Source organism: Camelus dromedarius, chromosome 23, assembly GCF_036321535.1.
Source record: "Camelus dromedarius isolate mCamDro1 chromosome 23, mCamDro1.pat, whole genome shotgun sequence".
In the NCBI taxonomy this organism is placed as follows: Eukaryota; Metazoa; Chordata; class Mammalia; order Artiodactyla; family Camelidae; genus Camelus; species Camelus dromedarius.
Genome location: NC_087458.1, coordinates 10,750,772 through 10,777,363, shown reverse-complemented (window position 1 = coordinate 10,777,363; position 26,592 = coordinate 10,750,772). Strand labels below are relative to the sequence as shown.

At 41.7% G+C, this 26,592-nt stretch overlaps 1 protein-coding gene across 9 annotated transcripts in view; it reads left to right on the top strand.

Moving 5' to 3' along the window:
* Positions 1–19,481: 19,481 nt before the first annotated feature.
* CD244 (CD244 molecule) overlaps positions 19,482–26,592 on the top strand; it is a 29,917-nt gene continuing 22,806 nt past the window's right edge. For 2 of the 9 annotated variants that reach the window (XR_010377508.1, XR_010377509.1), the window contains exon 1: positions 20,055–20,542. Coding sequence is in view for 3 of the 9 variants with exons in the window: in XM_064477904.1 (XP_064333974.1) it covers positions 20,482–20,542 (61 nt within the window). In the remaining 6 variants the exon portion in view is untranslated. Of the gene's footprint in view, positions 19,624–20,054; positions 20,543–24,191; positions 24,376–26,592 lie in introns of those variants that run through there. The other 7 variants (XM_010993078.3, XR_010377507.1, XR_010377510.1 and 4 more) reach the window with 7 other exon arrangements.

Below are 26,592 nucleotides of genomic sequence, written 5' to 3'. Positions count from 1 at the left end.
TACCAGCTATTTGTTACCTTTTTACCTAATAAGAAACTTATCTGCATAACAGGACAACCTTTGTTTTCCAAATATCTCTGCCTTTCTGTGAGTGGCTTTCTTCCCCCTTTGTCTGCTAAGAAAAAGCACAATGAGAGAGTTGTGAGTTTAAGGGACTTACTGAAGATTATAGCCCTGGAGATAGTCTCTCAGTAGCTATGAGCTCTCCCTTTATATTTATATATAAATTCAATGTATATATGATTCTTTTTGGCTGGGGAATAATGCAGTCAAGCGTATATTTTGGTAAAAGATGACTGCTAATCACAAAGAAGAGACACTGCGAGCTAATGATTTCAGTGCTTTTCTATGAATGGGTAGGAATCTGGAGTTATTGAAATTCATCCTGATATCTAATTGTCTAAGGGGCTGTTTAACCAGAGCACACAGTGCCTCATCCTGTTTTTTATCCTGAATTCCCCACAGGGTGCACAGTCGGTGGGCAACCACAGCAGGTTATGATTTAACCCTTGTAGAACCAGGCCGAAAGCAACACTCTTTTGTTCTCCTTTGTTCACACCTTTGTATTTCCAGACCCCTACCCCTTTTCTTAGCTTTGGTAACCTGGCTGCCTTTGAGTCTTCGTATCTTTATGTGGCTCCTGTAGGTGTGTAATTTTGTTTGTTTTCTCCCTGCTAACTTGTCTTTTATCAGTTTAAGAACTGTCAAAAGAACATAGAAAGGAAGACTGGAAAAAAAATTCTCCCCCTACAGTGCCTATTTGAATTGTGATTTTTTAAATACCATTCCTCTAGGGGCTTTAACCTTACCAAATTTCAAACTTTCATTTCTGCAAATTATAACAAATACTGTTAATCCTACTGTATTGTGAATTTTCTTCCCCCACCCCCAACATCCAACTCATATATTGAAGTTCTAACCCCTGAGACCCTTAGGCTATGGTTGTATTTGGAGATAAGACCTTTAAAGTGGTGATTATGGTTAAATGAAGTCATTAGGGTAGACCCTAATCCAGTGTGACTGGTATCCTTATAAGAAGAGGAGATTAGGACAAATACAGACCGAGGGATTATCAAAGTGAGGACACAGCTAAGAGGGGGACAAGGAAAGAGGCCTCAGTAGAAATCAAACCTACCAAGACCTTGTGATCTTGGACTTCTAGCCTCCAGAACTGTGAGGAAATGTATTTCTGTTGTTTAAATCACCCGGTCTGTGGTGTTTTGTTATGGCAGCCCTAGCAAACTAATACTAGATAATATTAATAGTATTTAATACTAATACTAGATAATAATGATAGTATTATTAGTATTAATAATAGTATTTAATACTAATACTAGATAGTAATGATAGTATTTAAGGATGATGCCTACTGAGCACAATCTTAACTTCTACAGGAAATACACTGTAGGCATTATTCCATGTTTCCATTCATCCTTGACAGTTTTACTCATAACTCAATCTGACCTTTCCCCACAGACTCTGGTGCCTTTTGTTTCTCACTGCAAGCCTGTGTTTTGGAGTCAGGCCCTGCTGGAGCTTGTAGGGGAGCAAAATTTGCCACCCCAAAATGTCTCTTTGACACAAGGATTATTTTAGGCTGATTATTTTTAAGAAACTGGGGACACTGAAGAAGCTCTGAAAACCAAGTAGAAATTACCCTTTTATAAAAGAAATTTACATGTATAAGGGAAATCTCCATTTGTAAATGTGTCTCCCTCCCTGTATCAAGAAGAGGAGGATAACCAAATTTCTAGAAATCTCTTGCCAATGGAGAAGGCATGGACTTAAATTTGCATAATAGGCTTACCCTGGTTTACTGTTCTTTGTCTGAAAATCTCCCATAACTGGCTCTCCCTAACATCTACCATCTTCTGTAGCTAGAGATGGTCTTTAAGGTGATGGTTTGCGCCATTTCAGGGAGTTATTTAGTTTTCCTGGTTTCTTCTATGTATCAATGTTATTAAACTTTTGATTTTTTTCTCTTGTTAATCTGTCTTATATCAATTTAATTGTTAGGCCAGCCAAAGAACCTAGAAAGGAAGAAAAAGAAAACTTTTCCACTCCTACAGGCTTGTTCATTTCTCTGCAACTATAAAGCTTTGTATCCTATCAAAATCTTCTGCATTTCACATTTCCAAGAGGTTGGCCCCATGCAGTTGAGGGCTACGTGGTAGGTCCACTTTAAGAATCACTCTCACGTTAGGTGCTCCTAGAACGCCCATTTTTTTGGAGCAGGGGTGGGCCACAACAGAAAGAAAACAGGAAATTATAAGCAGGATTTAAGTTGAGGACTTGTTTATTAATACATGTATTAATTTATAGAAAAAATGAAAAAAGCAAAGAAAACTACACTCTTTTACCAAGGCAGGGAACTTTTGGGAAGCTGGTACATTAATGGACTGTTGGTGGTGGTATAAATGGTTACAACCTTCTCTGGATGCATTACAGCAGCATATTTCAATGGTCATAAAATTGTTCACACCCTGAAGTTCATAATCCCTCTCATGGGAATCTGCCCTAAGGAAATAATTACACAGAAACAAAGGTCATATATATATACACATATATGTGAAAGACGTTCATTGTAGCATGATTTGTAAGAGTCAAAAATTGGAAAGAAACCAAATTCATAACAATAAGCAAATTGTTATGTTAGAACACAAAGGCCAATGAAATATTATGCAGCTATTAAAAATGATAATTATGAAAAACATGTAGAAACATGAAAAATTTTTATGATTTTTTTCAAATATACCTATTGAGAATGCAAAATAGCATCCATTATAATTGCATCTATGTGAAAAATAGCATACAGGTAAAAATTGGTAGATAATAAGAATGATTGACACAACATTGTAAAATGACTATAACTCAATTAAAAAAAAAGGAATGACTATAGATACCAACTACTATATATAAAATAGATAAACAACAAGTTTATACTGTATAGCACAGGAAGCTCTGTTCAATATCTTGTAGTAACCTATGATGAAAAAGAGTATAAAAACAAACAGAAGTATGCATATGTATGTATGACTGAAACATGATGCTGTATATCAGAAATTGATACAACATTGTAAACTGACCATACTTCAGTTAAAAAAAATTATAAAAAAATGAATAAAAACAATTTTCTTAAGTTAATAAGGTTGTGAAATTTTATTTTAAGTACATATTATATTGTATTTTAGAAATTTTATTTGAAGTACATATTATAGTTTTTTATATTAAAAAAGTGATCTGATTATTAGGACCATGTCAGTGGGCTCTGCCAAAATGTAATTTTTAAACAAAGTATGACTCATGCAACTATAAAGTGAACATGTGTCAAATATTTATTTAACTTGTTAATGAGGGAACTGGCAGATAGCAAAGCTGATTCAAAGAGCATTTGCAGAATAGAGATATATATAGTTGTCAGGAAGGGTATCCTGGAATAAATCAACTAAACTAGAAACAAACTGAGGGATAAAACTTTGGGGTAATCTTTAATCATTTGTGATTTTTCTGGGCAAAACTTTACAAGTTAACATTTAACTTCAGAATTTAGGCCCTTATTATTTGTAAATAGCAAATCAAAGGTATATACCTTAGAGCAACACTGTCCAATAGAAGCATAATGCAAGCTGCATATGTAATTTAAATTTTTCTATTAATCCTATTAAAAAACTAAAGGGAAAAAAACCCAAGTGAAATTGATTTTAATACATATCTGTATAGCCAAAATATTTGTCTATTCTGAACATTTGATATAATTGGTTCATTCATTCTGTAGCATATCTCAGTATTTGATTTTTTTAATCACCAAATAATATTCCATTTTATGGGTTTGCCATATTTTATTTATCCATTTATCAGTTGATGGACATTTCTTTTATTCCTCTAGTTTCTGTGTGTTGACTAAGAAACAGATATTATTCACGGTCACTTGTGGGGCTGCATTCAGCTGGGAACTCAGAGGGGCTCCTTAGTTCTCCTTGATTCCTGTCTCTCCATGCAGTGTGTCACCCTCCAAGGCTTCATCACATGGGCCCTCTCTCTCCAGTAGGATGACTTGGACTTCCTTATCCATGGAGGCTGAGTTCCAAGACAGCAAAGACAGAAGGTGCCACCTCTTAAGGGCTAGGCTACACCTACACAATTTCTCCTACATTCTGTTGGTCAAAGAAGGTGACAATTTCAACCCAGATTTAGAAAGAGGAGAAGTAGGTTTCACCCCTTGATGGGGGGAGTGATATGAGTGTAATCAGTGGGGAAGAAATGTGGGTAACATCTTTGGAGTCTGTCTACCACACCCACATTTACCAGTCTTTTTAAAATTAGGTAGGGCCATTTGACTAGTTGTAAACAATGGGCTGTCAGCAAAAGTGACATATTTCACTTCTAGGTGGAAGCAAAGAAAAGCCTGCAAGATGCTCCAGGTATATCATCCCTTCTGCAACTAACAAGGCCTCATGATGAAACTGCTGTGAGCTGCTCTGTGGATAACAGTTATTTTGCAGTCACCCAGACCTGCAGCAGACTTTGCACTAGTAAGCAATAAACCTCTGATGTGCTCAGCCACTGAGTTAGAGAATCTGTTAGAGAAGTATGACTGAGCTGATTCTGATTAAAACACATGGCTATGTCCTTACCTCACCCTTAAATCTAATACTGATGCTGCTTCTGCAGCTCTGACTCCTGGCTCCCTGCCTTATCCATTGAACCTGCCTTTGTGCTGTTGCTTCTGACTTCTCTGAGTAAACTTGCCTAATATAGCTGACCTTGGGACCTCCCACCTTTAGTGGCTGGTGTGCCTGAGAGATTGGCCTTGGATTGTCCCTGTGACCTGTTGTAGGATCATGGAGAACAGAAGGAGTTGTAGCGAAGTAATTGAAGGTCCTCGTGGCTTCAGTTTAGACATAATGGCAAAAACAAAACAAAACAAAACAACAACAAACCAAGCTATATACAAAGGGGAGCTGTCAAAAGTTTTTTAATTTGAAAAGTGATTGGGAAAAAAAGGTTTGAAGAATAATTTGCTGATGAAAGCATGATATATGGCTGTGATATTTGTGACTTACAATACAAATATATGTATTTGGTTTTCATCCCATTTCTGGCACAGAGCTCCTAAAACCCTATGAATTTCCTGAGTGATGAGAACAATAAAGGTGTCTTTTGTTATGTAAATAAGGTAAAATTTGGACCCCACCTAGGGATGGGGGCTAGTAACCTAAAGAACCAACACTATGATTAGAGGGTTGGAATTTTCAGTATCACCAACACTTAGGGAGGGGAGACAGGTTAGAGGTTGAATCAACCAATGGCAAGTGATTTAATCAATCAAGCCTATGTAATGAAGCTTCCATAAAAACCCAAAAGGAGAGGGTTCGGAGCCTCCAGGTTGGTGAACACCTAGAGATTCGAGGAGAGAGGCATCCTCAGAGAGGGCATAGAAGCTCTGCGCCCTTTCCCCACACTGTGCCCTATATAGTTATTCTGTCTGGCTCTTCTGAGTTATACCGTTTCATAATAAACTGATAGTCTAGTAAGTAAAATGTTTCTCTGAGTTCTGTAAACTGCTCTAGCAAATTAATCGAGCCCAAGGACGGGTCATTGGACCTCCTATCTACAGCCAGTAGATCAGAAGCACAGGCGACAATCTGGATTTGCAGGGCAGAGAGGGCCATCTTGTGAGTCCTTAACCTCCCAGCAGGTAGCATCAGAATTGAGTTGAATTATCAGACACGCAGCTAATTTTGAAGAATTGCTTGGCCTTGAGGGGATAATCCCCCCTAACCCCACAACTAGAATTGGGTCCAGAATGCTTAACGGCAGAAGGGTGAAGTTGAAGAAAGGGTGATCAGTTAGGGAAATGGTAGTGTAATTGTTAATGCCAAAGCCGGTAATTAAATTTATATAATATTTTATAGCTGAACTTTCACTTAGATCATTCCTTATTAATTCTCATAATTTTGTAAGGTAGCCATTGTTCTCTTTGCAGCTGGAAAATCAAGGCTTGGAGATATTGGTGATTTGCAGTTACTAACAGGCAAAGCCAGTACTTTGATTTCATTTATCAATTCATGCAATCTTATTTAATTCAAATCCCTTTTTGGAATCCTGCTAGGTCAGTGCTTCCAAACCTTTGCATCCTGGCACACAGAGAAAAGGGTGACATCTGCATGGTATTACTGTGGGAGATGCTCCTTTAATTGTTGCCAATAAAGGACTCTCTTGGGGAGGGTGTTATGCCTCAAGTCTTTTGCTAATAACTGAATTGAGGAAGTATGCAGGGTAGCCATATAAAAAATGATCAAATATAATTTTAACTGGAGTAAACTTTTAAATGACTGTGACAACATGGTTTTGGCTTTTGTATTGCTATAAAAAGTTTGCAACCATCAGCATCTCCTGGGACAGCTGTAACCTGTTCATGCTCTACAGAGGGGTTGTGATACAGGAGCTGGGAAGCTCTGGGCAAGGCACTGCCTAGTAAGCTGAGAACACAGGGATGAAGGAGACTATTTGCCTGCAAGAATTAAGTCTAATAGGTGAAAATCAACAAAAAATTTATTATGGTGTAGTTTAATGAGTCTGATGACAGAAGTATATTTAGGGTGCACCAAACTCAGTCTGTGGGAGTGGGGTTATACTAACCATTCCTTTCTTTTCTTTTTCTTTTTCCTTTTCCGCATCTGGAGGTAGAAAGACACTCTCATCACCAGAGATGGGGAATTCAGAGCCAAGAAGTGTGTATAAATAAACCTTGTTACTTCTTTACTAATTTACTACCCACAGCCCAAACTGTGTAGATTCTTCACTAATTAAGCACCAAAAGCTAAGTTTCTTTGGCCTATAAGTTCCTCACAAATTTATTGTTTGTCTAAAAAGTATAAAAGCTGCCTACTTTGGCCACTTCGGAGGTCCCATTACTGAGACCTCTGTGCACACAAATTTGTATTTCCCTCTGGTAATTTGCTTGTTTTGTGTCAATTTAATTATTAAACCAGCCAAAAGAATTCAAGAAGGATAGGGGGGAAATTTCCCTTTCCCTGACAGAAGCATTTATTTATTTAACATGAAATCATACAAAAAATTTATGTAAACACAAGTCCAAGTTAAGCCATAACACAGATAACAAAAGACAAAGTAAAAACAAAGAAAATCAATTGGTGACTTTATACATTGTACAGCAGAAGATCTTTTACAAAATACTCATCTTAGAGCAACAGAAGGCCAGTCATTAATATCTTAGCATCTCCTCCTGTTTTCTCCAATGCCCCCCATTAGTAAGGCTGGAAATTGTTTTGGTGATCACCACCCCCTTGAGATGCATTGCCATAAGGCCTCTATTGGCCACTGTTGTCTGCATATCCATGTCCACATCCATACTTCACATAGTTATACCAAGTATGATCATATCTGCATAGCCGCTGTACTTTTGATCACCACCATGGGCTCCAATAAGGTTCTTAGACCTTATTCCGGGGTGTGTGTGTGTGCATTTGACTCAATTTTGGCACTCTCTGCCTAGAGACAGAAATCAGATTCTACAGGTAAAAGGTCCCACAAGACCACCCTGCAACTCAGACACGAGTTGAAAGCCCAGAGGTTCCCACAACCCCCTCCTCAGGTTCAATTAACTTGCCAGAGCAGCTCACAGAACTCAGAGAAACATTTTACTTACCAGATTACCAAGTTATTATAAGAGGATATTAAAGGATGTGAAACAACAGCCAGATGAACAGGTACATGGGGAAGAGGATGCAGTTTCTATGCCCTCTTTAGGCACCGCTCTCCTCAATCTCCACTTGTTCATCAACTTAGAAGCTCTACAAATCCTGACCTTTGGGTTTTTATGGAAGTTTCATCACATAGTCACGATTGATCAAATCATTGGCCATTGATTGATTCAACCTCCAACCCCTCTTCTCTCCCTGGAGGCCAGGGGGTGGGACTGAAAGTTTTCATCCTCTAATTATGTGGTTGGTTCTCAACCAGCCCCCACCCTTGGGTGGGAGCACTTTCCCTGAAGCATTTTCAGGACCCGAGAATAAGGGACCAAATATTATTCCATTGCTCTTACTACTCAGGAAATTCCAAGGGCTTTGGGAGCTGTAAACCAAGAACTATGGATGAAGACCAAATATATATTGCCCCTTCCCTTTTAAAGCTTTGGCCTTCGTGGGGGACGTCTATAAGTTTGCCATCCAGTTTGTGTTCTTTCACTCCCAATACCTTATGAACACTAGCCGCACAAATCCAAAACTTCGTGATCTTCTCTTGACTGGGTCTATTTTAACTGTGCAGTCTACAGCTTCCCCAAGTGAGACAAATATTCAGTCAGCTCTTTCTTGCTTGGATCCCAGCTCAAGGCTCTAATAAATATTTTGCTGTCATCCTGCTGATTCTTGCTTGTGTTGATCTTACATCCCTCTGCAAATTCCTCTGTGTTGCTGTACTTATTCATGTCCTCCATGGTGAAGGAGCTGGTGCAGCAGCAATGGTGGAGCGTTGCATGGAGCTGGATTTATAATGGCGCAAAAGAGTCCGTCCCTTAATTTTCTGATGCTTTGACATCTTGGGGCCTTACTTATCCTGGAGGGACTGCCCCTTTCAAGGTTAGGTAATTCCTAGAGACAACTGTCTCAGGGATGCTCCTGAGTGAATGTGATCAGCAAAATGGAAAGAAGCTTATTTCGACTGGTTTTGAAATAATCTCGGTTGCTGAGAAAACATTGTTTCCCCTTTCCCTTCTAGGAATGGCAGCATCCCTGAGACAGCCAAAGCTATTGTCCTCACTCAGTGACTTTCTTTTTTTTTTTTTTTAACTCTTTCTTTTTTTTTTTCTTGGGGGTATGTGTGTGATTCAGTTTATTTGTCATTATTACTATTATTTTCAATAGAGGTACCGGGGACTGAACCCAGGACCTTGTATATACTAAACACTGTGCTCTGCCACTGAGCTATGCCCTCACCCCAGAATGACTTTCTTGTACCAGTACTATGGAGAATGAGAGTGTTGGACTGACAGCTTGGCAGTACCTATAGTCTATGATTTTGGTGATGCCCAGAAAACGGCATCTTATTACTCACCCCTTGGCCAGAGTGAGTTAATGCTCCTCCGAACTCACAATAGGAAAGATGATAAATTCAATTATGTTAGATAACAGTTATCTTCACTTACTACAGCCTGGCTGTCTTCTCTGAGTGCTATGTGTGTTGTCTCATTTAATCTGCATGACTCCACTTAATGTCTGAACTATTATTAGATCTATTTTACAGATTAGGAAACTGAAGCATTGCCAGGTTCAAGGACATGCCCAAGGTCACAAAGCATAATGTGGGAGAGTCAACATTTGGAATGAGGAAATTTGGCTCCAGACTTTTTACTCCCGGCAACCACACTATTAGCCCCTCGGTAACTTGTTAGGACCAGGGCAGAACGACCAACACGACGGTGAGACAGTTTTATTTCAATTGTGTTGGGTAACCATTGGTTTATTTTAGCAAATCCAAAGTCGAAGCATCATATCCTTCATGGAGGCTGAGCCTATGATATAAAATTTAAACCAGTCATTATTTGTGTTTGGGATTTGAGACTTTAAAGGAGAACGAGAAAATTGTGAAGAGAGCTGGAGGGAATATATCTGCTAACACAGCCGCTGCACCCTTGGAGGTGTTTGGTGGTGACTTTCTTGTGTGGCTGAGTTTCTTCTTACAAGCCTCTGGGGCCGTCTCTGAGGATAGGCTCTTGGTCTCTGAGGTAGGGAAAATGTCCCTCTTGGCCAGGTTTGAGTCCACAGAGGTGCTGGGCTTGACCAGTCAGGCTGGAGTGTTGGGTACAGAGAATGTTTCAGGTGACCTAAATGGACTACTTCTAACATGTTCCTTAATACTGTTTTCTGTCTCTTGTTTTCAAAGGAATTCACTGTGTATTTAATAATGAGAAAGCAGTCAGAGTCTGTGTACTGGAGTGAGTCACTGGGTGTGAAATGGAGCATGTGAGTCCTTGCGGGGCTCAGGGGAAAGTGCTTAGGGTCGTGTGTGTGTGTGTGTGTGTGTGTGAGACTGGGTGTGTGTGTGTGGTATGACTATGGTGTGAGTGTGTGTATGTGTGTGGGAATGTGACCTTACCTTGCTGAGTCTCTGGGGCCAGAGCTATAGGACCCTCTGTCCAGGTGCAGACACTCCATACGTTTGAGGACTGAATTGCAAGGGTTGGAGTTTCAAAAGCACCATTGTTGGATGCTTAGCCTTTGGGACAGAATGTTCAGTTGCCTGACTTGGGTGAAGCTTGTGTGCAGAAACATTCTGTGGAAGACTTTTGGAGCTGAGATGGCTTGAGAAACACAAGGTGTCATTTTCAACCAGAGGTTTAGCTTTTCAGAGCAAAACTCGACCTCCCTGCTCCTGGCCAGGGTTTGCACAGATATTGTGCAGAGCAAGGGCAGGGGGCGGTTATTGGAAGAATCCTGGACCATCCCTAGCCCTCACTAAGGCCACTCCTCTCCCCGCCACGGGTACTCTCTCTGGTCAGCGGTCACCCTGAGCACTGACGTCCGGGGCAGGAGGGCTGGGCTCCCACCGGCAGCAGCCTCGATGTCCTCTCTGGGACAGAGATCATTCGACTCCTGTTTTTTCTAGTCTCTGTGGGAAGTCTCCTGAACACAGACAGCTGGCTGGGATGTCTCTTCTTAATGAACAGAATACATAGGCGATGCATTTAGCATTTTCCCTACAACAGAACACAGAATGTCACCTTTATAACCTCCAATTTTAGTTACTTGATCAGCTATAAACATATCACCAAGCCAGTGCCGCATGTTTTAGTTATTTCCTGAGGCTAGAAAAAGGGCTATGTAGACTCGTGCCCTGCCTGGTAAAGCCTTCAGCCTGAAAATGACCCCTTCTGCTTACATTTTTCGGTTAGAACAAGTCACATGGCCCTGTTTAACTTTACAGAGAAGAGGTGCAGTCTTCCTTGTGCCTCCAAAAACAAGAGAATTAATCACAGCCAACAACCCTAATGATTACCTGAAAAATTTTCTTATGAAGTGATATAAGTGATTATTTCCTTCTGGTAACAAACAGCAGAGATGCATGGGGGACAGATCAGCCTTCTCTCCCTCCCTCCCTTTTTCCATAATACCTTGGACACTTACAAACCACTATACAACCCAAGAACTAGAATGTTATCAATAACTTATTTAAACCTATCCCTTGCTCCTTTACATTGTCATTGTCTGAATTTGTGTTTGTCATTCTGTTGTTTAGACTTACTTGGGCCAAAATCGTGGCCTGAGTTCGCCTCCTCTCGTGGGCACACTGAAATTACAACAGAGCAACTGTTGATGAGAAAGACTGAAATCTAGCAGAAAAGATCTACAACTAAAGACATAAAGAAGGAACCTCAAGGAGATGGGTAGAAGGGGGTGGAGTCTTGACAGAGTCAAGATTCATAGCCCTGGGTGGATGACCCCAAAATGGGAGCATAATCACAATTGCAAACATTCTTCCCAAGGAATGAGTGGTCTGAACACCACATCAGGCTCCCCGGCCTGGGGTTCCTGCACTGGGAAGATGAGCTCCCAGAACATTTGACTTTGAAGACTAGCTGGACTTACTTTTGGGAGAGTCAGAGGACTGTGGGAAATAGAGACTCCACTCTTAAAAGATGTACATGTACCTTTTAAGGGACCCAGGGCAGAAGCAGTAATTTGAAAGGATCCTGGGTCAACCCACCTGCTGATCTTAGAGAGCCCTCTGAAGAGGCAGGAGGTAACTGGCGTTCACCCTGGGGACAGACACTGGCTATTTTTGGGAACTTGTTTTACCTCATGGACACTGGTGCTGGCAAGCATTGTTTTATAATCCTCCCTCTGGGTTATTAACCCCAGAACCTGCCCCACCTGCCAGCCTGTGAACTCGAATACTGTGATGCCTCAGGCCAATCAACTAGTGGGGCGCAGACACAGTCCTACCCACCAGCAAGCAGGCTGCCATAAGACCTCTGAGCTCACACCCATCCTGGGACATGGCCTGTCCACCAGAGGGCCCAGGACCGTGCCACACACACCAGTGTGCAGGCAGTAACCCCAGAACCCCCAGGGCTCTGTAGCCAGAAATTGTAGGGTTTGGTCCTGCCTGCTGGTAGGCAAGAACTAGCCCCAAGGCCAGTTTCACATACTGATGGGCAGGCACCAGACCCAGGATCCTTTGGGCCCTGACCCCCCTTACCAGGGACACATCAGCCCAGGACCACTGCAGCCCTGCAGCCTGCCATGGCAGGACCCAACTGACCCACCAGAAGGCCAACACCAGCCCTGAGACACCTTGGCCCCTTAGTTGGGTCCCCTGGGATCCAGCCCCACTAACCAGCAGGCCAGCACCAGCTTTGAGACACCCTGGAATCTGCAGCTAACCATGCCAAGAACTGGACCCACCAACTACCTGCTGGCAGCCTCCATACAAGGCAGAGCCTGGGAACCAAATGGACTGTGGGCAAGCCAAGCCTACCAGATCACCTACAGTAGTCAGCTCACCACAAAAGAAGGGCCCACGTAGCCCACAGAGGGACACCCCTGGAACATATATCCCTGGTGACCAGAGGGGAGTGCACTGCTGGGACACATAGGACATCTTCTACAAAAGACCACTTCTCTAAGATTGGGAAACATAGCCAACCTACCAGATACACAGAAATAGAAGCAGCAAACTAGGCAAAATGAGGCAACAGAGGAACATGTTCCAGAAAAAGGAACAAGATAAAACCCCAGAAGAGGAACTAAGTGAAGTGGAGATAAGTAATCAACCCGATTAACTGCTCGAGCTAATGATTAGAAATATGATTAAAGAACTTGAGAGAAGAATGGATGGAAAGAATGAGCAGTTATAAGTTTTTAACAAAGAGTTAGAAAAATGTAAAGAAAAACCAAACAGAGATGAAGAATGCAATAACTGAAATGAAAAATACACTAGAAGGAATCAATAGTAGATCAGATAAGACAGAGGAATGGATCAGTGAGCTGGAAGACAGAGTAGAGGAAATCACTTAAACTGAACGGAGAAATGAATAAAAAGAAATGAGGACAGTTTAAGAGGCCTCTGGAACAACATCAAGCATACTAACATTTATATTATAGTGGTCCCCAGAAGAAGAGAGAGAGAAAGGGGCTAAGAACATACTTGAAGACATAATAGCTGAAAACTTCCCTAACCTGGGGAAGAAAGCAGTCATCCAGGTCCAGGAAGCACAGAGAATTCCAAACAGGATCAACCCAAAGAGGACCACACCAAGTTGCAATATAATTAAAGTGTCAAAATTAAAGATAAAGGGAGAATATTAAAAACAGCCAGGGAAAAGCAGGAAGTTTCGTACAAGAGAATTACCATAAGGCTATCAGCTGACTTTTCAGCAGAAACTCTGCAGGCTAGAAGGGGATGGCAGATATATTGGAAGTGACGACAGGGAAAAACCTACAACCAAACATACTGTATCTGGCAGAGCTTTCATTCAGGTTTGATAGAGATATCAAAATTTTTAGAGACAAGCAAAGGCTAAGAGAGTTTAGCACCACCAAACCAACTTTACAAGAAGTGTTAAAGAGACTTCTCTAAGTGACAATGGAAAGGTCACAACTAGAAACATGAAAATTATGAAAGGTAAAATTTCATTGGTAAAGGCAAATATACAGTAAAGGTAGTAAATCAACCATGTACAAAACTACTAGGAAGGTTACAAGACAAAAGTAGTAAAATTATCTATACATTTGCAATAAGTAAAGAATACACAAAAGAAAAATATGTAAAAGGTGAGGTCGAAAACAGTAATCATGGTGGGAAGGGGAGTAAAAATTCAAGGTTGTTAGAATTCCTTTCGAAATTAAGAGAGCAGCAACTTTAAATAATCATATATATAGCTATAGATAAACCTCACGGTAACCACAAGCCAAAAATCTATAATAGATACACACACAAAAAAGAGAAAGAAATGCAAACATAACAGACATAAGGGGAGAAATTGACAGTAGTCATTCTGTTGTTTAAAATACAGTTAACAATCACACACACATACTGGCAATCACATCTATGTCTGAATGAAACATTGTTTAATTTGTATTTAGACTATAAAAATCCTATTATATCATATGTTGTTTTTTGGGGACACAATTTTTCCTATATTATGTAACTATGATTCTTCTATATTGCTGCACATTTATTCATTTATATTCAATGCTATTGATATTCCATTGTGTGAATATACCACATTTATATTTCTATTGCCCCGTTTTTGAGCATTTGTTTTGTTATTCCAATTAAAAGGAACACTGCTAGGAACATTGTTGTATGCATTTCCAGGTACCTATGTGCTAAAGTTCTCTTGAGGATATGACTAAAATTCAAATTTCTGAATCATTAGAGTTTATGAATATTCCATTTTACAAGGTAGTATCACTCCCCACCCCCTCCCATTTGTACCAGTTTATACTCCCACCTGCAATATATAACAGTTATAATCAATACATGTCTTCTTCAATATTTGGTATTATCAACCTTTCTTTTTGTTAATTAAATGTTCATAATTTGCATTTCCCCATTTCTAGTGAGGTTAAATATCTCTTCATATGTTTGCTGGCCATATGAGTTTTCTACAAGATGCTTGTATATATATTTTGCACAATTTTCTATTTGATTATCTTTCTCTTATCTTCTTATTGATTAATAAAATTTCCTTATATATTATTATTTTTTTTTTTTGTGGGGGGAGGTAATTAGGTTTGTTTATTTATTTATTTGATGGAGGTACTGGGGATTGAACCCAGGACCTCGTGCATGCCAAGCATACACTCTACCACTGAACTATAACCCACCCCCACATATTAGTATTAACTGATATAAATCCTTTGTTGGTTATATGTGTTGCTAATATGCTCTCTCAATGCGTATCTTTTACTTTTACTTTACTCATGGTATCTTTTGAGGAACAGAAGTTCTCAAATGATTACCATAGAGCTAGGAAATAAGAAAGGTGTTATAATCTATATTAGTTAAGGTATTTCCTGTGCTAGGGTCTTTTGCTGGGGACAACTGAGCTTTACTATGAAGAATTCTCACTGTCAGACCAGTTCACTCCACATTCCTCAGGATTTTGATGATTCAGAGGAAACAAGGTTGGGTAAAACTGTTGGTAATTAATACGCCAAATTCACCTACAGAATGCTTGGGATCTTCTTGGGATCACAGGGAAGTTGAGGAGAGTGAAAGGATGACAATCTCTCTTGCTGACATTATCTTGAAATTACAAGGAAGTGAACAACTGTAGGCTCCTACAGCATGTTTCCAGAAGAATGGGGAAAACAACTCTCCAAGACTAAGCTTCCATGACTCTCCTGCATGATTTCTCTGCACTGCGCCCTCCGGGCAGAACCCAACAGCTTTCATGCTCCAGGAGGCAAATATACAACTGAATCTTGGAAAGTCACTAATGGTTGAAATGACAGAAAAACGGGAAATTTCATTGTCTTGTATTAAACATTACGTATGGGTCATGTTATCTCATTGATAGTATCTAAAGATTCAGGCTGGTGGAATTACAACTTGTTCCTCCTCTCACAAGCGGGGTGGAAGTTTTAAGTAATTAAAACACATGCTCAGGAGACTGTTTTGGAAAGAAAAATGTATGTTGAGTCACTATATATATACGTGTATACATACATACGTATACACACACATATCTATACACAAAAAAGAATGTAAGATACATGACTACCATACTAAGAAAAAAATGTGTAGGCAGAATTGGCAACTGAACTGTAGATTTTTAAAGATCTGACAAACTAAGAGCAAAAAGGAGAACAGGGTAGGAGGAGCCAAAGCATTTAGAAAATATAAATAGGCTAGATGTGAAAGATAAAATGGTATTTTTCAGACTTGAGGAAGTGAGTCAGAGTAAAATTTCTGAAGTCCAAGACCCAAAAGTTGCTCTTTGATATAGGCTGGGAAGAATTACTAGAATTAAGACACAAGGCAACAAAAGTGTCTGCTAAGGAATTATACCTCTGAAATGATGCCTCAGAAGCATCATTTGGAATGAGACCAATGTGCTTTTGGACATTAATTGGTATATCTAACTGCCTGTGCTTGTGCCGGATTGCCCTGACTGGGATGGAAGACAGAGAACTATCAGATAAGAGAGGGGAGATGCTGGAGGTCAAAGCATGTGATCTCCAAGTCTCTACCCTCCCAGGAAGAAAGCACACAGATGTGCTCAGGAACACCAGCAGAGGCTGCTGGAACAGGGTCTGTCAGAAAGACTGGGAGAACTTCACATGAACGTTATGTAGGGAGGTGGGCTGGGGGAATAAAAAGGGGAACTCTTGGGGGACGGGAAATCCGATCTAGACTCTTCAGTTTTTGTGGTCTAATGAGTGGGTATGTGGACATGTGTAACCCCTGTGGTAGACGGAACTGCACGAAGAACCAGGGAATCTGTTAGCCCCGATATGGATTATACATGACAGACAAACAACAATGTGAAAAAAAGAAAATCTTCCAGAATAAAGTTTGCCATGTAAAAAAATTCATTTATGCATTATGCTGTGCACCAGAAATTGGCACAGCATTGTAAACTGACTATACTTCAATAAGAAAAAAAAAGAATGTTCATATCTTTAAAATGACTAGATAGCTTGGTCGTGCATTTCTGATTGCAACATGAAACTCAGATTACATGCACTTGTTTTCAGAGGTGCCAATGTAAAAAATTAAAGGGAACACTGGCTTCCACAAATTATCATTAAAATCTCAATTTTGATCTTTTAAATTTATAATTCACAGAGTAGGTATAATTCACAAATGAAGTGGCAGGACATCTAGAGTCATTATGTATTCTTTTCCATTTTTGCAAAACACTGATATATTAATATGTCAAATGTAACAATTTAAGTATATAAATTGATGCTAAATCAGATTTTGACTTATACTGTGTAGTTGACTCTTGAACAATGTTGACTCTGACACTCCCCACCCCACTGCAGTTCAAAATCTGAGTATAACTTTATAGGCGGCCCTTCATATAAGCAGTTCTGTATCTGTGGATTCAACCAGCCGCAGATCCCATGGTACTCGAGAACCTATTTAGTGAAAAAAAACTGTGTATAAGTGGGCCATGTGTTGTTTGAATCAACTCTACATTAAAAGACACTAATGTAGACATTTTTATAGAAAGACAAATTTGTATTTAATTATCTTTAAATCGTGTAAGGCAATCCATTGATGTATTTCTCCTGCAATTTGGGAAAACTTTCTTCATTTCTCATGTGGGAACATCCTGTTCCAGCACAAAGAAGCAACGATTGATCTCCATTTCCTACACCATACTGTTGGTGTCAGGGAGACAGCCTCCAATTCTCTGCATTGGGATAGCTGTTTCTCTGTGCTGAAGCTGGAATTGCAAGTTCCTTGTTCAAATTCTGAGATGACTCCTAATGTGCATTGCACTCTTTAGCTCCTGGGTCCTTGACTCAGATGCAGGTCCACCAGGTTATTTTGTGTCCTGTGTATTCCCACCTTCTTTATAGGAATATCGCATTCTTCCCATTTAACCTGAACCTGAAAGCTATCACAGCCAATAAACAACTGGCTGATTCTCTTCTGGTAAGTGAAAGTTCAAGAGAGATAAAAACACATAGAAGGGGAAGCAATCTTCTAGTCTTTCTGAGAAAGACAGAAAAAGGCGTAGAATAATGGCTGTACTTGTTAAAAACCCAGTCATGATTTCATTCCAGGAGGAACCCAGACCATATTCAGATGGTTGGGAAATAAAAGCACTTGAGTTCTTATTTAGTGTCTACTTCTTTCTTTTTCTCGTACAGCTTCTTTTTCATTAAAATTTTTTTGTTTGTTTTGGTGGGGAGGTAATTTGGTTTATTTATTTATTTGTTTGTTTGTTTGTTTATTTTAGTGGAGGTACTGGGGATTGAACCCAGTATGTCATGCATGCTAAGCATGTGCTCTATCACTGAGCTTTACCCACCCGCCTCATACAGTTTGCTATAAGGAAGAACCTTGCTTACTTTTGGGCATTTGTGAAAGTATCTTCATGCATTAATGAGAGTATTTCTGTTGGATAAATTCAAAGAGGGCTATTGCCAGGTGAAAGGGCATATGTATTTAACATGTTAATAATTAGTGTTAAATTGCCTTCTAGTAAATTATCAAAACTGAAGGTGGTTTTAGGAACTCCAAACTTACAGTGGTCTTGGGGACTTGTCAACTTTGTGGCTGGGGTATACTAGAATGACCTTCACTCAGTGAAACATGGTAAAAGTATGATTTGAGAAAAAGAAGGATGAGAGGATGGGCGTTGATGAAACTTTAATTCTTGGGTGGCCACTGACCTTTAAATGTCACAGACTTACAAAGACCTGAGGAATATGCATTGGAGTTGGGAATATAGGAGTTTCTGAGTTTATGTGGACTCTGGAATCTTGGGTCTTCATGCAAAAGTGGCTGAATTACATAGAAGGGCTGTCTGTATGTGGATCCTGAAGGGCAAGATATAAACTCCATGAAGGCAGGGACCATGGTGATGTAGTTTACCAGTATATCTCAAAGGGAAAGGAAATGATTTCTTTGGGGAATTCATCATTCCTTCAGTACGCAACAATCTATAATCAACTATTAAGAGCCAGGCCCTGGCCCAGACTCTGGAAACACTAAGAGAGGAGAGCAAAGCCTTCATCATGTAGAAGAGCTCAGAGTCAGGCAGGGCTGTGTGTGGAACAAACAGCAGTATCATAGGGTAGAGTATGGTAAGGACCACAGGACACAAAACTGTCTACCTGCTCCCAGCTTAGTTTCCAGGGGATGGTAAGACACCCACAAGACTGGTGGGAAGAGGATGGCACTGGTGCTGTGTTTGGGCTCAGTGAACCAGATTCCTAATTCATGTTGTCCATTCGTTGCTTTGAACAGCTGGACTTTGTCCTCCATCTTTCACGGGAGGAAATGCACCCTTCCTGATTGCATCATGCTGTAACTCATCATTTCTCAACTGGTCAAGTACCACTTCACAATCTCATCAAGCACATGACCAGATTAATTATGAGGAAACTTTCCAGGGCTGAGGGTTGCCCCTTGGGTGGAGACAAAGGGGAGGAGAGCTGATAACCATTAGGTCAGCTGGAAAAATCTGTATAGGTCTACGTTTTTAAAAAAACTAACAAAACTGTATCTTTGTCCAGAGTTCTTTACATGCATACTCTCAGGTACGGTTTTTAATTTGATTCTGAAGACAACCTTGTGAGGGATGGGAGCCAAGTGTTGTTGACCCCACAGTTTCAAAAAATAGCATGGTCAGGGCCACGCGGGTTGTGAGCTGCTGGGCTGGAACTCAGTCTACATCTTCAGCTCCGAACCCAGTGTTTGATTCAGAGTATCGTTGCTGCCTCTCAGTCTGCTTCTCCTCAGCCCAGCTTCAGACAGGGTGACTGGGAATGGATCAAAAGATGGAAAAGGAGAAGCAGGACTGAACTGAAGGGAACTGAAAGTATTTTCTGCAAAGGGGAAAGCAGAAGAAAGAAAAAGGCATGGAACTCTGGAGTGTAGCCTCAAAGCAACTGCATTCTGGGGAAGGTGAGATGCCTTCACCCCTCCCTGGGGGTGTGAAGAGGATCCAGCTCTGCCTGGCCTTGCTGGAGGGTGGAATCAAAGTGTGTGTTGGGGGTGGAGGGCAGCAAAAATAGGTCTACATCCTGTCTGGGTGAGAGAAGCTGAGAGAAGGAAGAAAGAACAATTATGGGAAAGTAGAAAAAGAAGAAGGGAGGAAACATAGAAGTACAGATAGGAAACTAGAGCAAAAGCAAATTTTTATGAAAAAAATTTAATTTGCACGTGCTTAAACTTTGGTATCAACTGGCAGGGAATCCCCAGTCCTGGTAGATTTTTCTTGTGCCCGCTGCTTGTCTCCTGCAACATTTCACTAACTTATCTGGGGTTCCACTTCTCAGCCTGTATTCTTCACAAGCCCTCTCCCCTCCACCTTCTCGATGTCTGTTGGGATGGAACAGGCTCAGAAAATGGCTGTTAGGCTTCCCTGGAGTCCTCTTCATCTTGCCCGTAAGACGCAGAGAATTGGAAAATTGCTTGGGCATCTGCTGTTTTGAACAAAGCAGCTGGACTGGGGTAGAGCTCAGGACAAGATTTTGAAGCTGGTTCTGAGTCACTGTGAACTCTGAGCACCCGCCCACGATGCAATCTTCACAAGTTTAGCTTGTGGGAACTGTCAGACCAGGTCCAGGGACTGGGGCTTCCTCCAGGCCTTGTTAGCATTCAGTTGATGAGAACAGCCTCAAGTTGAGGAAACTGTGGCTGGAGCCCGATAGCGAGGCAGTTCTGCTCCGTGTCACCCTCCGGCTGATGGGCGGCTGCTGAGCCTGTGTGGGGCAGAGCATCTGCAGGGAGAGGAGCCGGCCTGACTCCCCGTCTTGCAGGATGTTGGGGCAAGCGCTTGCCCTCACGCTCCTCCTGCTCATCACGGGGCACCAGGGCCAAGGTAAGGAGGCCCAGCCTGGCAGGGATGGGGCTGGCATGGACAAGGGGCCGTGGCCCTCAGGGAAATCAGAATCCAGAGCTTCTGGATTGTGCTGCTTACGTGGTCACCTGGACCCGTGACTCTGAGCAGCTCCCCACAGCTCTGGACAGGCTGGGTCAGACAGCAAAGGCTGGCAGTGGGTTGGGAGGTCCTTGAGCAGTACATCTGGCCAAGCCGTCAGCAATCCAGGCCGCCTCGGACAAGGCGAGTCCTTCCCACTGGCTTTAATTTTCCTTTCTGTATAGTGGGGAGAAAGTGTCCTCCTTGCTGGCTGTAAGAAGGACAAATAAAATATCCTCTGATTTGGCGCGATTACCAGCAGAGAGGAGAAATGGCCCTTGAGCTTGGGTTTCTCCAAGGAAGTCAGGTGGTTCTGGAGCTCAGGGACTGACAGATTGTTTCCTGAGGCAGGAAAACTGGCAGGAGGCGGGTGGTGGTGGAGAGGTGGTGATGAGGAGGTGGGGATTTGGGGAGGAGAGATGGAGAGCTGGGGGAAGGGGTAGGGAATGGTGTGAGGCCAAGGCCAGAACAGGGGCTTTACCTGCATGGCCTGGTGCCTCATCCCCCAGCTCCTACAGCAGCGCAGGGGCTGTGGGAACCTGAGAATTATTAGGGAAATGTTGGCTGGGGCAGGGGGCAGGGGGCAGGGAAGGGAAGAGAAGGAGACAAAATTAGGAAGCTTCACAGCAAACTGGAAACTGTCAGCTGGGCCCCAAGCTGTCTAATGCTTACTGGGGCGGGTGGAGTTGGGTGGGTGGGGAATCTCAGCTGAGGGCTGCTCCCCTCTCCCTCCAACCCTGAGTCTAGTATGCTCTGAGATGTGGAGCCTGCATTTTAGATCAGCGACTCACTGAGGGGCATCATGGGTAGGGGTGGAGTGAGACCACGCTTGGGCACAAAGGGAGGAGACAAGGCACAGGGCAGTGTTTGTCCAGGGCCTGTTAGAAGCCATCCCTGGGTACTCAGTTTCATTACCGAGCCCCTGAGCACTTGGGTCCTTCAAGAAGAACATTCTAGGCTCTGGTATTTGTAACGAGTATCAACTGGCAGGGAATCCAGAGGAGGGCAGGTGTGATGAGGAATGGGGTGGGGAGCAGTGAGAGAAGTCTGGAGTCTGGGGCTCTTGTATGTGGGCTCGGGGGACCCAAAGACCGAGGATTCTAGGCAAGAGAGCTAGGTTGGAACCTGGGCTAAGTAGCCTCAAAAGCCGAGGAAGGACCCACAGGGTTTGATGCCTGGCTTTGGGGGTAGGAGTGACAGAGGGCTGAGGCTGAGTCTGAGACCATGACCCTGTGTGGTAGGGGGACGATGCTCCCTGCATCCTGGTTCCCAGGTCGGTGGCACTGTCTCTGGGCATGACTGTGCTGAACCCCTTGCAGGGTGATCCAAGCGAGTGATTCTTCGAGCACAGGGAGGAAAAGATTTTGATCTCAGGGAGCTTCTCTTTCTTGCTCTGCCTTGTGTCTGTGGGGACCTGCCAAGTGTAAACTGACTGAAACTGCTCTGCTTATTTGTTTCAATTTTTAAACTTTTTAGTTTAAAATAATTTTGAGGTTCCAGGAAAGTTGCTAAATAGTACAAAGACCTTTTATATTTCCTTCACTTAGATTCACCAGTTGTTAACATTTTCTCACTTTTGCTGTATTTGTCTTTCTCTCCAAATATATGTATGTGCATATGAATATACAATAATAATTATTTTTGTGGAATATTTGAGAGTAAGTTGCAGACATCATGCTTCTTTATTCTTAACTATTTTAGCACATATCTTCTAATAACAAGGATATTCCCATATCATATGATATCATATCATATCACATCATATCATAGCATATGTCACATCACATCACATCATATGTATCACATCACATCATATCAGCACAATTACCAAACTTAGTAAATTTAGTGTTGATACAATCAAATATATATAGTCCATGTTTAAATATTACCAACTATACCAAAAATGTGTTCTGTGGCATCTTTTTTCCCATCCAGAATCCAATCAGGATTACATATTACATTCAGTTGTTACGTCTTTTTGTCATCTTTAATTTACAAATATTCCCCAACCTTTCTTCATCTTCCTTGACATTGACATTTTTGGAGTACAAGTCACTTGTTTTCTAGAGGGCCCCTCCATCTGGGTTTGTTTGATGTTTTGTCGCGAGACTCACGTCATGAATTTTTGGCAGGAACACTGCAAAAGCGATGCCTAGTCTTGTTCAGCACATCCTATCAGGAGACATGATGACAGTGAAACATTTTTTCTAAGACACAGTTTATTGAAGAATTCAATATGCATAATATGTATGTAAGAAGCTCATAACACTCTTGGGCTTTGCAAAGTCTTCCAAAGGCTTCTCACTTCAGGTAGAGCAAAAGCTGTACATTTTACAATGGCCCCCTGATCTGGCCTCCCTGAACACTGCTCCTTCCTCTCTGCTTTTCTCACTGTATTTCAGCCACACGTCCTCATGCACATTCCCCTTCGGGGCTTTGTACTGTTTCTTCCACCTGCTCCACCCTCATTTGCCATGAGGCTTGCTTCCTTATTCTGCTTAAATGCCACTTCTGCAGTGATGTCTTCCTCACTAAAAATGTCAACCTTCCCTCCTGCAACTAACCCTCTTCACTTTTTTTTTCTCTGTAGTGCTCATCTCCATTTTACATACTATGTGTTTACTTATTTGTCTTATTTTCTGTCTCCTATGCTCCTCTTTTCCACACTAGAATGCAAGATCCTTGAGGCCAGGGCTTTTGTTTGCTTTGTTCATTGCTGTACTTCAGCACCCAGAATAGGATGTGGCACAAGTAGACCCTCAATACATGTTCATTGAATGAACAAATGAATGAGTGAATATTTTAAATAATCCCAGGAATAAAGTGAGTTTATCTGCCTACTGGAAAGTTTCATTGGGAAAAGCTGTTCTAGATTTTAAATCATGTACCAACTACCTCTGTGGTCTCGAGGAAGTTAACTAACCTCTTACGTTTCAGTTTTTCATCCATAAAATGAAGTTAACGGTGCTGCCTGCTTCACAGGGGATGTATGAGGATTAGGTGAGATATAGTATATAAAGTGCATAGGAAAGTGTTGAGCTATAACAAGTCCTCCAAAATGAATGCTCATGTTATTCAGCTCTTTGGAGGCCGAGCATATATTTCACTTAGTTTTGTAATCAGAGTCAAGAAGAGAGACTATTCAGTAATCTTTTGTTGACGTTAATTGATTAGAAAGTGAGTTAAAGAATCTTGAGATAAGATGACAGATTTTTTTAAAAATTCCTTTTTTAAAAAATTATTATTTTGGGGAGGGGAAGGTAATTAGGTTTACTTATGTATTTACGTATTTGTTTATTTTAATGGAGGTACTGGGGTTTGAACTCAGGACCTTGTGCATGCTAAGCATGCATTCTACCACTGAGCTATACCCTCCCCCCACAGGATGATAAAGTTTTAATATGTGACTCTTTTCTGAGGGTTTCTCATGTTCACAACCAGGATCCTAGGGAGACTTCGACATTTTTAACTTAAAGGAACATGTTGTCAAGACATCTAATTACATGATTACATTGTATTGTAAAATATTCTAATTGTTTTCACAATAGCATCTCCCCCCATTCCCACTTCTTCTCTGGATACATTTTGAGCAGCTTTGTGCCAGGCACTGGGCTGGGTACTGAGGATTCCGCGGTGAATAAGTACACAGCCCTTTGTTCGCAGAGTCTACATCTATCGTACGAATCAGTATGTAATTGCAGCCGTGATTATTGCACAACAGAGCGCCCAACACGGTAGGTGCTCAAAACGTATTAGTTGAGTGAATAAATGATTTATTTTCAAGTGTCTTAGATGCTGATTGGGATGATTTGGGGACCATATGTGTTGGGGAGCAGGGACTTTCAAATTACTGTCCACAGGGGTGGGCCTGGGTCCTGAAGTTCATTTGGACCCTAAATTCAGGTTTTGGCTGTGCATTCTGAGGAAACCCCAAAGGATACACTGGAGACTGTGAATGCCCAGGGGCTTCGAGGCCTGGGATGAGACGTGCTGGGGTGGGGGAAAAAGGGCAGGGACAGCATCTCACAGGTTATCTCTGAAAGTTGCTGGCTGTTCATATAGGTAGTGTTGAAACTTTCACTTTTCAGGAAGGATTCTCTGATTGCAACTCCTCTGGCTGGGATTCAGACAAGTTCTAAGAAAGCTGGACTCATTTTTGCCTGTCTTCTCATTGGACTTACCATCCAACAAAGTGTGAATAGTGAAGTAACTGGGCACAGGAGAGAGACTGGGACTCAGAGAACTCAGGGTTGCAGCACCATCCTGGAGGAAACCAGTTTTATAAAAATTCCCCTAGAGATAGCTGGGCCATTGTCTTCATGACAGGTGTACAAAAAAGTGCACAAAATTACAAATGTACATATAAATGAGTTATTGTTAAGTGAATATACCCTTGTACCTACCACGTGTTCTCTCTGTTACCTTCTCCCTCTCCCACAAATATAATCACCCTTCTGACTTCTAACATCATAGGTTAGTTTTGCCTGTATATAAATGGAATCATAAGGTATACTCTTGTATTTGGCTTCTTTTGCTCAACATCTGATGAGATTCATCTCTGTTATCACTTGTAGCAGGTCATTTTCATGACTGTATAGTAGTTCATTGGATGACTATACAGTAGTTTATTCATCTATTCTGCTATTGATGAACCTTTGGATTGTTTCCAGGGTGTTTTTTCCCCTATTACAATAATGCTGCTGTGAGCCTTTTTGTTCATGCATGTCTGTTAGGTGTATCCCTAGGGGTAGGGTCACTGAGTATGTACATATGCCTCTAGCAGATGCTCCCAACTATTTTCCAAAGTGGTTGAACCAAGCAGTGCATGAGAGTTCCAAGTTGCTTCAGGGTCACTGGTTTTGCATTCTGAGGGCCTGCAAATGGGAAATGAAAACGCAAAGATGTGGAGCCTGTAAGGTGAAAGTCGAAGCCAAGGGAACCACATCTCTGCAGCTTCCCTGGTAGTCTGCACGAAAATCTTACATGAGCATCATTTCTGGGAAATGAATTAAATTCATTAGTAAATCAGTTGAACACTTTATGAAACCCTTACTGTGTTTCAAGAACTATGCAAAATTTTGCGGGGAAAACAGAGATGAAACAGACATTGATTCCATCCTTAAGAATCTTTCAGATGGTTAGAGGAAAGCAGGCCTGGACAATAACAACTCTAAGGGAAGACAGAAAATGCTAAGGGTACCAACAGGCTAGACACATTTAGGAGCACAAAGGGTGCTCAGAAGATGGAGATTCCTTCAAGATAGGGACACCTAGGGAAGTGGCCTTGAAGGATAACTAAGAGTTCAGGAGATAGGAATAAGGTAGAAGGACAATCCAAGCAGAAGGAACAGCCTGAACAGAAGTAGGGAAAATGTAGGCTAGAACAGGGAAACATGAAAAGTAAATGCCTTTGTTATCTTGGGGAAGATTGTATTACAATTGGGATGATTCAGTTAACTGATACAAAGAGTGGGGGCACAGGCTAGGTAAGTTTGTCAGAGGTAAGGAGGTTGCATTGCCTGAGAAGAGGAGTCAATACAGTCAGCAGAAAGCCCCCAAGGGTGGGGCTAGGTCAAGAAGAAGAGAGGCGATGAAGTGGGACGGGGTCCGTGGAGGATATTTTATCTACTCTATGATTTTGCCTTGACTAGGGCCAGCCCTGCCTCAGCGTTTCTGGGATCTCACTGAGCTTTATCCCCCCAGTCCCCATCAGGAACCCCTTCTGTTGCGGTCACCCTAAGCGCAGTGGCCTGACCCCGAGCTGAGAAAACCTCAACATCCTTTTGTTGGCTAGGAGAAGTTATACTTCTCTGAAGGTTTTATTTTTTTTCTCCCCTGCCCTGTCTTCTGGGTGCTCAGACCTCAGCCTTCCTCCCACCTCACCCTTCTTCCACCCAGCAGGTCCAGGTCAGAGGAAGCTGAGCTAACTGTGGACACTGCTTGTCTTTGGA